At 31.0% G+C, this 13489-nt stretch overlaps 3 protein-coding genes across 3 annotated transcripts in view; all 3 read right to left on the reverse strand.

Annotated features, from left to right (window-relative positions):
- Positions 1-4466: 4466 nt before the first annotated feature.
- On the reverse strand, positions 4467-6072 carry LOC21399593 (zeatin O-xylosyltransferase). Its single transcript, XM_010091909.2, has one exon. The coding sequence runs from the start codon at positions 5427-5429 to the stop codon at positions 4467-4469; it is 963 nt and encodes a 320-aa protein (XP_010090211.2). The 5' UTR covers positions 5430-6072.
- Positions 6073-8588: 2516 nt separating this feature from the next.
- LOC21399595 (zeatin O-xylosyltransferase) lies at positions 8589-10037 on the reverse strand. Its single transcript, XM_010091911.1, has one exon. It carries the CDS (start codon positions 10035-10037, stop codon positions 8589-8591), a length of 1449 nt encoding a protein of 482 aa, XP_010090213.1.
- An 808-nt stretch (positions 10038-10845) lies between these two features.
- The window catches only part of LOC21399596 (alpha carbonic anhydrase 4), a 5712-nt gene continuing 3068 nt past the window's right edge, over positions 10846-13489 (reverse strand). Inside the window, exons 4-7 of the mRNA XM_010091912.2 lie at positions 12782-12893; positions 11744-11917; positions 11459-11512; positions 10846-11071 (exon numbers count right to left, since the gene is read on the reverse strand). Coding sequence (XP_010090214.2) covers positions 10994-11071; positions 11459-11512; positions 11744-11917; positions 12782-12893 — 418 coding nt within the window. The 3' untranslated portion in view covers positions 10846-10993. The remainder of the gene's footprint in view (positions 11072-11458; positions 11513-11743; positions 11918-12781; positions 12894-13489) is intronic.

A 13489-nucleotide genomic window follows, 5' to 3' on the forward strand; every position in this document is an offset into this window, starting at 1 on the left:
GATTATTATCCTTAAACATTATCCTCTCGTATACAACACTTATATTCCATGTTTAAGGTTACATAAATAATCAAGGAATTTTATTTGATATTCATAAAATATTCATAAATATATGCACATAAAATGATGAATAAACTCTTTTATTAAATAAATAATAAATATCTTTTTACATCTCATGCTTCTAGGACACTATTCCCAACAATCTCCCACTTGTCCTAAAGCAGATGTGTCATGTCTCTAATCCGTACCGAGTAAATCAAAAGACATAAATCCATAAATAGGAGTTTGTTAAGAACTCAGGATTAAGATCATCCTATATATGACCATCGGTAGACTCAATTAGAATTTCTATGCTTAACGGAAATTATTAGAAATTCATATTGTGTCTGCGTCCATGTTCCACATAATCTCATTATGCGAAATACACTCATTCAATATCTCACCATCTTAAACAGTGCGGATAACACCGTTCCATTCTAAATGGGAATGACATGTATTATTAATGTTTTAATTAAAGATTCCGAACTTTAATTAAATTCATTATCAACAATTACTTTTTATTATTATCCTTAAACATTATCCTCTCGTATACAACACTTATATACCATGTTTAAGGTTACATAAATAATCAAGGAATTTTATTTGATATTCATAAAATATTCATAAATATATGCACATAAAATGATGAATAAACTATTTTATTAAATAAATAATAAATATCCTTTTACATCTCATGCTTCTAGGACACTATTCCCAACAAGCACGATGTGGAATTTTTGGGAGAAAAATTTTCCTTCTCTCTCTATTAGGGATTTCGGCCAGCCCTCATAAAATTAGGTCAAAACATTGTCACACATAATTTTTATTATATCTTATTTATATAGTAGAAGTCAAACTTCTGGAAGAAATCCAATCTTTATCTCCTATTTGAATTTGGAACAAAATTCTCCTCTACCTTATCTCAATGTGGCCGGCCATGTGTAGGGTTTCCTATCCCTGTGTGTGGTGCCAATTCCATATAGGGAAGGAAGAGAAAATCATCCTTTATCATGTAGTCCAATTTTAATTCAAATTCAAATTCGAATTTAAAGTTTATGCGTTTTGATTTGGGATTCTTGATGTCTTGTTCTAGCTAAACTCTTAGAGATAGGGGCTTAATGTAGTTTTAACGTTGTTATGCTTTGAATATTCTAAGTGCTTGTTAATGTGATTTTCTCTTTAATCATTTGTAGTTTTAACTTGTTAATGTGCTTGTTCTAATTTGTGTTTTCATGAATTAGAGATATATATGTATGGATTTAGGCTCGAGAGAGTTACTTTCACATGTTGGGATTTGGGAAACGCAATCTAGAGTTAATTGAGTTCGGGAGGCCAATTAATTCGGGTAGTCAAGATTAGGTTTGCTTAATGGATGCTTGATTCTGTTAGGCTAATAGGGATATTGCTTAATTAGTTTTACATACTATTTTACTCGGCACTCAAAAGAGGGAGTGAAATTATTTTTGAAAACCTAGACTAATGAGAGTGAAATACATTGACGAGCCTACGATTTGGATATCAACATAGCTTAGTAGAGAGAGATCAAAGTCCCTAACTACTTTATTATCATCAGAGTTTCCTTCGGTCCTCATCTCTAAATTACACATTTATTATTTACTTATTTCTTTTAGTTATTATTTTTATTACTTTTCTTTGTTCGTTACTTATTCCGGTTGTTTAAATAATCTTAGAGCCGATCGATTTTGGTAATTAACGAAAATTAAATACATTTATCATGGGATCGACACTCTTATTCACACTTTATTACTTAAGGTGATTCGTTCACTTGAGAACATAAATACACGCATCACTCATGCATTATAAAAATAAATTCTGTAATTTTCTTTTTAGAAGATTAAATTAAGACGCAAAGCCCATATTTATATTACTAGTTGGAGGAGGTAGAGTCTTTACCATAAAACTAGGAGAGTCTTTTCTCGCTTATCCCCCTTAAAAGAAAATGGGTCGGTCCAACCCGGTCCTAAGCTCAAAAAGTTTAAGACCGATCCAATCCGACATCTTAGAGGACAAACACTACACACTGTTCTCTGGTCGGGGACTGTGTTCACACATCCTATCGAGTCCAGTGGATAGATTTACGTATTATTTTATTGTACCAATTGTATTTTAAAAAACATGCTTGTTTACCTGAATTTTTTGGGCCAGCATATGCAAAAATTGTGATTTAATCACTCTCATAAACACGCATTCCGATAGTCCATGCAATTGTGATCCATATGTCATATCTCGTTATTGAAAGCAGTCACAATGGATAAAAGGATCTGAACGCACTTAAATATGGCCACAGACGAAAAAGTTAATAAAGTTTAATTAAATTAAAGAAAAAGATTTCAAAAAAGAGAGGACCACCAACATAACCCGAAAATCAAATTAAGTACCACAAATACATTATATTTCAATTTTCGTCTAAAATTCTAATGGACGGGAAATTTTTGTTAATGTTTCGCTCTTCTAGGATACAAATGTTGTGTTTTTAAGATCGGAGATAAGGGACGCATTTGGAACACGTTTTAAATTAATTTTATTTTTTTATATGAAAATAAAAATAAAAACGTTTTCAATCTCAAACAGAAATTATTTTTAAAAATGTGTTTGGTAGTTATATTAAGAGATTATTTTCAGTGTAAAAAAACCCATTAATGTATTTCTTTCTCTCTCTACTCGAGAGAGGAAAAAATGAAAATAAAAAATGAAAAATGACTAAAAATTATTTTTTATTTCTCTCTCATTTTACACTAAACTAAAAAATCATTTTTATTTTTATTTTTTATCTTTATTACACCAAACACTGTTTTGTAAACATTTTTATTTTTTCTTTCTCAAAAAATATAAAAAATAAAAACAAAAACAATTACCAAGGTGTTAAAAGGATCTAGAGAATTTTTTTAATTAATCTATGAGTAATTATGTAGCTTAATAAATACGTGTGGGGGAAGATCTCTGTTCATTTGTTTAGTTATGTAGGGATTATTTTTTTAGAGTGTGACTTAAATTTAATTTTTGACTTAAATTTGAGTTATAACTTGAATTAAAATTATAATTTAAATAAAGTTAAATAAAATTAAAATTTTAAAAAATATAAATTTTAATAAAATTATAATTTAAATTTAAATTTTTTAAATTTTATTGTAAAAGAACAATTTGAGTATGGTGGGTGGTATTCACCACAAGAAACATAAATGATAGGTGGTGTCCCATCGTTAATAACTTTCAAGTCTTTCTCTGCACATTGAATTCTTCTGTCGAAACATCAGATGAGGAAAGCAAGAATCATCTACATAATAATGCATGTGACCCCACGTTGATTCCACAGCTCACTCCTTTTTAGTTTTCAGTGGGAAAGCCTGAGAGCAATGTAAATGAGATTTGACAGCACAAATAATTTTGCTTTGGAGACAAAATGAGATATGTCGGGCTATGTTTAAAATTGATTTTATTTTTATTTTTTATATTTTTTAAAAAAATATGAAAATATTTTTAAAATAATATTTGGTATAATAATGATAAAAAATAGAAATAATTTTTTTTTAATTTAGTGTAAAATTAGAGAAAAATAAAAAAATAATTTTTAATAATTTTTTATTTATTTCTTTTTTTCTTTTTTAGAGCAGAGAGAGAAAGAGAGACATTAATGAGTTTTTTTACACTGAAAATAATCTCTTAATAAAACTATCAAATGTATTTTTAAAAATAATTTCTATCTAAGATTGAAAATATTTTCATTTTTATTTTTATATAAAAGTAAAATTATTTTAAAATGAATTTCAAACGCGCCAATAAATACTAAGTTTTGGCGTCTTATTAGTGACCAACTTGTGTGTCATGCAACACAAGGCATTAACACTTGTAGCCAAGATTTTGACACTTCTAGCGACTCTTTTTATTTTTTTTTTATTTTTTTCAAAATAAGTTAAAACCGTAATTTAATAATTTATTTATTTTTTCAAAATAAGTTAAAACCGTAATTTAACAATTTCTGCTTGCAAGGATTGAATAGTTAATTTAAGGAACATGACAACATTTATTCATTCTGCTTCTCAATTCACATATGCAAACAATATATGTTATCTTCCTTGATGGAGAACAAGAGAAACAGCATAAAAGTACATTTTTATTCATAAAAAAAAAAAGAAAGACGCATGAAAAAGCAGCCACAACAATTACAAAGACAAACATAAATAAAATTGGTTTATTATACCCCACTATCTTGTCAAAACAGCTTATGAGCCGTGATTTACCTTAAGTTTAGAGGACGTTTGTTTCTTATATTCATTTTTGATTTTGAATCATAATTCTGAATTATGATTCATAATTTTTTATAGTATTTTTTTCTCATAAAAAAAACATATAAAATAAAAATAATTCTGACTCATGATTCTAAATACATAAACCAAATGTACTTTTAACTATCTAGTGATTTGAGCAATGAAAGAATTTAACTCCATGCGAGAAACTCCACCTTCAGCAACAGCCTTTCTCAATTCATTTCCCAATTCCTCTGCCTTTTCCCTTATTTCATCTCCTTCTTCCGATTTCATCAATCTCTTCGCGACTTTCTCAATCACTGATGAACTCACCAACTCATCTCTTTTTGTCCATTCCCTAACAACAACACCAACTTTGAGCAAATCTGTGATCAAAACAGCATTCATGGGCTGATCAGAGTGCATTGACCAGGCTGCTATGGGCACTCCAAGACTAATACTTTCAAAGCATGAATTCCACCCGCAATGACTCATGAAACCTCCAGTCGAGGAGTGCCCCAAAATCTCCAACTGGGGCGCCCAATCTCTCACCACAATTCCCTTCCCTTTCACTCTCTCCTCAAACCCTTGTGGAAGTTGAAGTCTCCTAGCTTCACTTTCATCAAAAACATTTCCTTTATCTGCATCTCTCAAAACCCACAAAAACTTTACCCCACTTTTCTCTAACCCAATGGCCAATTCTCTAATCTGCTCATCTTCCATGAAAGTTGTTGTCCCAAAAGAGATGTACAACACAGAGTTTCTCTCCTGCTTGTCAAGCCACTCCAAGCAAGAACAATCCCTTTTATGTTCACCACTTGAGTTTGGTACTATCTGCTTGAAGATTGTTACCGTCTCTAAAGGCCCGATTGCCCATATTTTCATATCCTCATTAGTTTCTGTCTCTTTCGCCAAAATGAAGTCAATGAAACAGCTTTCTATAACCCTACTAGTATTGTACAAATGTCCAGATTTGCCATTTAAAAGATTGGTTTGGTAAGCCATGAAAGCCTCAAACTCGGGGTTTAAGCACCCCTCAACGGGTGGAATCTCAGGGTGAAGTTCTAATCCCATGGTGTCACGAAGCAAGGCAAAGTTGGAAACGGCAGACACAATGGAAAACATAAGCTTCTGTGTTGGGAAAAGAAGTTGCGTCTTGAACAACAGAAGCCATTAAACGGTCATGGATTAAGACAATTCTTGTTGCCGTTTTGGAGAGCAAAGTGAGAAGATTGGCAAAAGGTTGGCGAAGGTTGAGAGCGGCTTGAAAGGAAGGAAGGAGATGGGAAGGGAATTTGGTCTCGTTTGGGAGAGGAGAAGGGAAATGGGGAATTGGGAAGTCGTGGAAATGGATTGATCTTTTGGTGTCGTTTAGTGCTCGACTTGCTCGAGACTTGACCTGGGAATTGTTGAGAGAAGAGCCAACGTAGTGAACTGGGATGTTGTAAGAGGAAATGATGTGGGAGAGTTGTAAGAGCTGGTTTAGATGGCTCTGAACTGGGAAAGGAACCATTACCACTACAACTGATGAAGATGGAGAGTTTTTCAAGGCTTTCTTCGGATTTGTTTCCATGTCGATGGCAAGCGGACGAAGGATATATATATATATATATAATTTCCACTTTTGCTCATTTCTCGTGTAGTCGTAGATGGCCTTTTCTGCTAATTTTTCTGGTTCTTTCTCACGGGGTGGGATTCCTTGCTCTCTTCCTGGCGCCTTGCAGGCGGTTTGGGGATTTCTGTGTTTTCTCCTCCAATTATTATAATCTAAAAGCAAAAAAAAGACAGTTTGGGATTAGATAAGATAAAAGATTTTTGTCTATTTGTTTTTTCATTTATCTATTGGTTTAGAGAGAACACTGAACACTGAACAATAAAATAAAATAAAAATAAAAATAAAGAACGAGAAATTGAGAATTCATTGTCCATTGATTCTGAGTTCCAATTTAATTAATAATTAATTAAAATATTTAATTACTTAATTAATTCTATTAAATTTAAAAGTTACTTCATTATAAAATTAGAATTATACTCTCATAATTATAGATATAATCTACTTCCAAAACTCGAAGTATTCATTTAATATAGTTATTACATATAGATCAATCATCTATAAATAATTCATAATTAGAGTCAGGTTAAATTTGTTCTATAATTACATATTTATCATTGAGTACTATTGATTCTCTAATAAATTGTATATTGATAAAAAATTCATGAATACGAGCTCAGTACTTATTCAAGTACCGAATCAACCCTCAATGAAACTATTTATCTTTTTTTTTATTCAAGACGGAATGGATTCCATCTCATATATTATCATTCTCGGCTATCTATTTTATCATGTCTCTAAGATACAAGGAATATGATTTAAAATCTCAAAATTCATACCGAGTAAGTCAAAACACACAAATATATAAATAGGAGTCTGCTAGTAATTCGTAATTAAGACAGCTCCATATATGACCATTGTTAGACTCGATTCGAACTTCCGTTCTTAAACGGAAATTATCAAAAATTTAAATCGTGTCTGTGTCTTGGTTTCACACAATAACATTATGTGCAATACACTTATTCAATATATCTTTATATTAATAGTGCGGATAACATCATTCTATTCTTAATGTGAATGACATGTATTAATAGTATTTTAATTGAAGATTCTGAAACTTAGATTAATTACTAACATCGTTTTAATTATTATCCTTAAATATTAACCTCTCATATATAACACTTATATATAATATTTAAGGTCACGTAGATAATCACATAATTTTCATTGATATTCATAAAATATTGAATAATATATACTAATAAAATAATGAATAAACTCATTTATTAAATTAATATAAATATCCTATTAATCATATCTTCTAAGGCACTATTTTCAATAAAATCCACGTACCGTACCTTGGACCATATCGTGGGATATAGACCGGGCTTGGGCCTTGCGAAAACATGAGTATCAATATTAATCTCCTTAATTGTGCGGGTCATGTAACGCAACGATGTGGGCCAGACAATCAATCTTTATTTTTCAGAGTTTTGCCTAACACTTCTCTTTTCCTTCTTTGGCCAATTTCTTTTAGGAAAATAGTAGGAAATATGCCAATATGAGAAGTTTAAGAAAGTATATAGGTGAACTTTTAGTTATAGAAATTAATAGGTCATAACTTATCAAGTTATGGTTCATAACCAGATAAGTTATGGACAAACTTGTCAAGTTATGGTTCATAGCTAGACAAGTTATGGACAAAAACCGGGAATAACTTATCAAGTTATGGTTCATAACCAGACAAGTTATAAATGAAAACAGTAATTTGGCCTATTTATTAACTTATGTAAACTATTGGCCTATTAATTTTAATTCATCTCAAGTCTTGGCCTATTTCTCTCTTTCTCCCTTTCTTTTAGTGCGGGCACTTCATTTGTAGACTATTTCACCAGTAGAAATTACCATGATAAAAAATTCCCTAAAAAAAAAAAAGTAGAAAATATGTCAATATGAGAAGCTTAAGAAAGTATATAGGCTAATTTTTTGTTATAGAAATTAATAGGAGACAAGTTATGGTTCATAATCATATAAGTTATGGACAAACTTGTCAAGTTATGATTCATAACTAGACAAGTTATAGACAAAAACCGTAAATTATAAACAATAACTTGTCAAGTTATGGTTCATAACCAGATAAGTTATGGATAATAACAGTAATTTGACATATTTATTAACTTATGTAAATTATTAGTATATTAATTTTAATTCATCTCAAATATTAACTTATTTTCCTCTTTTTCCAAAAAAAAAAAAAGAAAAAAGAAAAAAAAAACAGTATTGTCGAATGGAGCAGGTCCTTCAGAATGGACTTCGTCAGGCAGAGAGAAATCTGCCCGGTGTCGTTTCATGCGCCAATTCACTCCTCTGTCGCAATTAAATCACCGAATGCATTGTTCTGACCACCGCAGGCATAATTCCTTGGCGTCTTTACCCCATCTCCCTCCTTTATTTATTTATTAATCTTATTTTTTTTTTTTTGGGAGTAAACCTTTTAAATTCTGAGTCTCCGAAAAAAAAAAAAAAAAAATTTCTTTTTTTTTGAAAAAAAAAAAAAAAAAAAAAAAAAAAAGATCTTGGTATGCTTCAGTTTTGATACTGCAACGCATTGAAGAAGATTACCAACTTTCTCTCTCAGCTTCTAATAAGAACAATAAGAAACAACACAACATCTAATGTTTTATTCATCAACGGCAACAATTAACATACAAAATGTGATTTGTTAAGCCTAATCACGATCTTGTGATATGAGCAATGAAAGAATCCAACTCCAAGCGAGAAACTCCACCTTGAGCAGTAGCTTTTCTCAATTCATAACCTAATTCTTCAGCCCTTTTCCTCACCTCATTTCCTTCTTCCGATTTCATCAATCTCTTCACGAATTCCTCAACCACCGATGAACTCACCAACTCATCCTTTTTTGCCCATTCCCTTATAACAACACCGATTTTGAGCAAATCTGTCATCAAGACAGCATTAATGGGCTGATCAGAGTGCATTGACCAGGCTGCTATGGGCACTCCAAGACTAATACTTTCCAAGCATGAATTCCACCCGCAATGACTCATGAAACCTCCAGTTGAGGAGTGCCCTAAAATCTCCAATTGGGGCGCCCAATCTCTCACCACAATTCCCTTCTCTTTCACTCTATCCTCAAACCCTTGTGGAAGTTGAGGCCTCCTAACTTCACCTTCATCAAAAACATTTCCTTTGTCTGCATCTCTCAAGACCCACAAAAACTTCACCCCACTTTTCTCCAACCCAACAGCCAACTCTCTAATCTGCTCATCTTTCATGAAAGTTGTTGTCCCAAAGGAGATGTACAACACAGAGTTACTCTCCTGCTTGTCCAGCCACTCCAAACACTTGTGTTCGCCATTCACTCTATTTGGTGATCTGTTCTTGAAGCTTGTCACAGTTTTCAATGGCCCAATTGCCCACATCTTCACATTCTCATCACTCTCTCTATTCATCTCCAACATGAAGTCAAGAAAAGTGCTTTCTAACAGCCTGCAAGTGTTATAGAGATGCCCGGATGTCTTAATTATATGCTGGTTGACAAACTGATCTTGGTAAGCTACAAAAGCTTCGAACTCGGAAGTTATGGACTTCTCCAAAGACGGAATATTCGCATACTTGTTATCAGCATCATGACCAATTTGTACTCCCAAGATGTCACGCACATAGGTGAAATGGTAAAGGGGAGAGACACAATGGAATTGGTAAGACTCAGTGTTGGGAAAAGTAGAAGAATCTTGAACTACAGAGTTCATCAAAGGGTCATGGATTACGACGACTCTTGTCGCCGTTTTGGAGAGCATAGTGAGAATGTCATAGAAAGGTTGTTGAAGGTGCTTGATTGTGGCTTCAAAGGAAGGCATGAGATGTGAAGGGAATTTAATGTCGTTTGGGAGAGGAGATTGGAAATGGGGAATTGGGAAGTCATGGAATTGGATCATTTTTTTGGTGTCGTTTAATGCTTGATTTGCCCGGGACTTGACCTGGGCATTGTGGAGTGTGGATCCAACATAGTGAACTGGAATGTCGTGTGAGGAAATGATGTGAGAGAGATTGAAGAGCTGGTTTAGATGGCTTTGAGAGGGGAAGGGAACTACTACTACAACTACAGCTGATGAAGAAGAGGATTTTTTCTCAAGGTTTTCTTGGGATTGGTTTGCCATTGATGGATGAAACTTTTGTTGGGTTTCTTCTTAATCTATGAGCTCTATTATTGTATGATAAACTCTATTTATAGAGTACATTTTTTTACCGTTAGATACTCATTAAATTCCTTTAAACTAACTTTTTGATAAAATATTAAAAGCTGAAAAAGCTGAAAGGAAAAAGTCGTTTAACTTCTAAAAAATTATAGCTGTTTGTGAGCCTCTACTTTTGTTTTAACTTCTTAAATGCACTTTCTGTACCATTTATTGGTGGAACCCGTGACACACAATAATTTGCCATAAAAGGAAATTAAAATTCAACTCTGCGGCGAGGGAACTTGATTCGCATGATCATGTTTTGCCATACTTCTATAATATGCAAAAGCTTTGCAAGCTGAATCGTACTTTCACATAAAATATGGGAATAAAAACATAATGGGTTAATTACAAAAATTCCCTATGAAGTATGAGATAATGTTAATTTTTTTTGACGATATTTGACCATTGACGTGTTTTACTACTAAATTCAAGTTAACCTAAATTAATGAGAGAACAAGAGAGTGAATGAGAGAATGCTTGGAGGTTTAATCGACGCGCCGTTATGGATGGCACGAGTACTCTTTCGGGCCATGATAGCATGCATTGCAGCTTATGATGTAGTTAGTTCATAACGACAACGATACGTTATTTATGCTTTGTTTTGAATAAAACGGTCTTTTTGTTTTGCAAATTTTTTCATTTTGATGTGATGTAAATCATATTTAGAGTTTAAGAATATGCACTCTCGGTATCCATACTATAATTTTTTTATCATTATTTTTTGGTAATATAACAAATACATGTTTATTTAAGGGCAGCACGTACGGCGCTACATATCATGTATATTGTTCAGTTATATATATGTGTGTGTGTATATATATATATATATATATATATATGTATATAAGCTAAAGCTAATTAGCAGAAGGCGCTGCTTAGAAAAACCATCGAGAGTACAGAGATACTTTTCTTCCATTCAATGGCTGAGTTGGCCTTGCATTTTCCTCAAATCCCTGAAAAAAAAAAAAAAAAAAAAAAAACTCTTTCGTTCATTAATTTCAGCGCTAATTAGAAAAGAACACCTTTTGACTCCAATTCCACCCGTTAATCTATCTGATACTAAAACGGACGAAGGATTTTTAAAATTTAACAGAAGTATTCACAAGTCTATCCTATGATAACTTGATATTTTGTTGAAAAGAGATAGATTAATTATGTATAAATTGCTCTCTTTAATATTTATGGTATTAAATAAAAACCATTCAGATCATATATAGCTTCTTATCTTGGAAATTAAAGCCTTTGCTTAAGTTTTTATTCCGGACAAAATATTATATGAAGTATAAGTGCATTATGAAATAATCCCATCATGATCAAAATTTTTGTCAAAAAGTACTTACATCATCAACTGCCTCCTGTAACGCTTGAACTTGTTTCGGTGAAACTGTCTGCACCTGTAAAACACAAATATTGTACATATTTATATAAAAATAGTATATATATATATATATATTATACACACACACATATATATAGTCACGCAGAGAAAAAAATATTGACGACGCAATACAACTAATTGAATAAGAAGAAGATATAAATATACAAATTGAATATTGCTAATTAATTATTATTAAAGAGAAGATCTTGTGCAATATATATATATATATATATATATAGATAAATACCCTTTTGAGAACTGTCCAAAGTACATTCTCGGCACATGGAGGAGTTGTAAGAGAACCATTATATCTGTAGTATGATCTCCACCTTCTTCCTGGGGACTCAATATCTCTTGGATTAACAATTCCCAAAGGTATCTGTTTCGTACCATTTCGAAGGGATAGTATTTGCTGATAGATCTGCCACATTATATATATATATATATATATATAAGAAGAAACAGAGCCAGACTTTTATTCAATTTGAGTACAGTATGAAAAAAATTAAAGATAATGTTTTAGTATAAAAAGAGACAAAAGTTATATATTTTAGTTATTTTGTAGGAACGCAATTAATAGTATGATCAGTGGATGATCAACATTACTTACTATTGGTACTTATTATTGGTATACTTGGACTAATAAGAAGTTACCATCTAAAATATAGCCTTTTTGTTGTTGCTTTACTTATACTTCACAAATATAAACTCGATCTTTTTTTTTTTTTTTTTTTTTTCAATATAAAGAAAGAGATCAGAAACAAATATATTAATGAGGAAAAAATAGATAGAAATTCCAATTATATACGTAGGACGTAAAAATTTATGTACGTACTATCAATAATCTCACTAGGCAGGGAACAAATCAAATGTATGGATTAAAATATAACGATTACTTCTTATTCATGCATGGGTCTAACAGTTTGCGTATGACTTTATTATAATTAGTTAAAACAAGTGTACGTAACATTTTTATTTTATTTTGTTTTATTTTATTTTTTGTTGGGATGAAGATCAAGAGAATGCCCAATTGGCATCATTAAAGGTTAAAAATATTCATTCAAAAAAAAAAAAAAAATCTCCAACTAAATTGACAACCAATTACGTAACATTTAATAACCCTCGTTGAATTTACTTGATATTTCTGATAACTCTTTTTCTTTTGGGCTGGCTGTGATGAATGTTCATGGTTGTAATAACATCTTGAATTAGCCGAAATATTGGTTTAATAGTACTAATAAATGTGGAAAAAATAGAACAAAGTAGGAATTAAAACAGAAAATACGCTTGAAAGGAAAGGATCGGGTTTGCTCCATCTCATGTATTTGTAAAGAATCCCAACAACAGCTATCTCTCCTCTATCATTTTTATGAACTAGATGAATCTCCATATCAAACCTGCAAAAAGTACTCTTTGTGAATAATGCGATATTTTTCTAACACATCATGATTATTCTTTGAGCATATAACTGTACTTATCACCAGGCACATATATATATATATGTACGGAAACCATTTTTTGTCCAGAGAATTAAAAAAAAAAAACAAGTTAGATATATTGGGTGTGTTTGGAATTGGTTCCAAAATGATTTTATTTTTTTGTATAAAAATAGAAATGAAAACGTTTTCATTTTCATTTTGGAATTATTTCTGAAATGCGTTTGGTAGTTTTATTCAGAGATTGATTTCAGTTTTAAAAAACAAACTGAAACTGCGTTTGGTGGTTTAATTTTTGAAAACATATAATAATATTTAAAATAATAATATAATAATTAAATAATATTATTAAATATATTAAATAATAATATATTAAATAAATAACATTATTAAATATATTAAATAAATAATATTATTAAATATATTAAATAATAATATATTAAATAAATAACATTATTAAATATATTAAATAAATAACATTATTAAATATATTAAATAATATTATTAAATATATTAAATAATAATATATTAAATAAATAATATTATTAAATATATTA

This window comes from Morus notabilis, unplaced genomic scaffold, assembly GCF_000414095.1.
Source record: "Morus notabilis unplaced genomic scaffold, ASM41409v2 Scaffold305, whole genome shotgun sequence".
In the NCBI taxonomy this organism is placed as follows: Eukaryota; Viridiplantae; Streptophyta; class Magnoliopsida; order Rosales; family Moraceae; genus Morus; species Morus notabilis.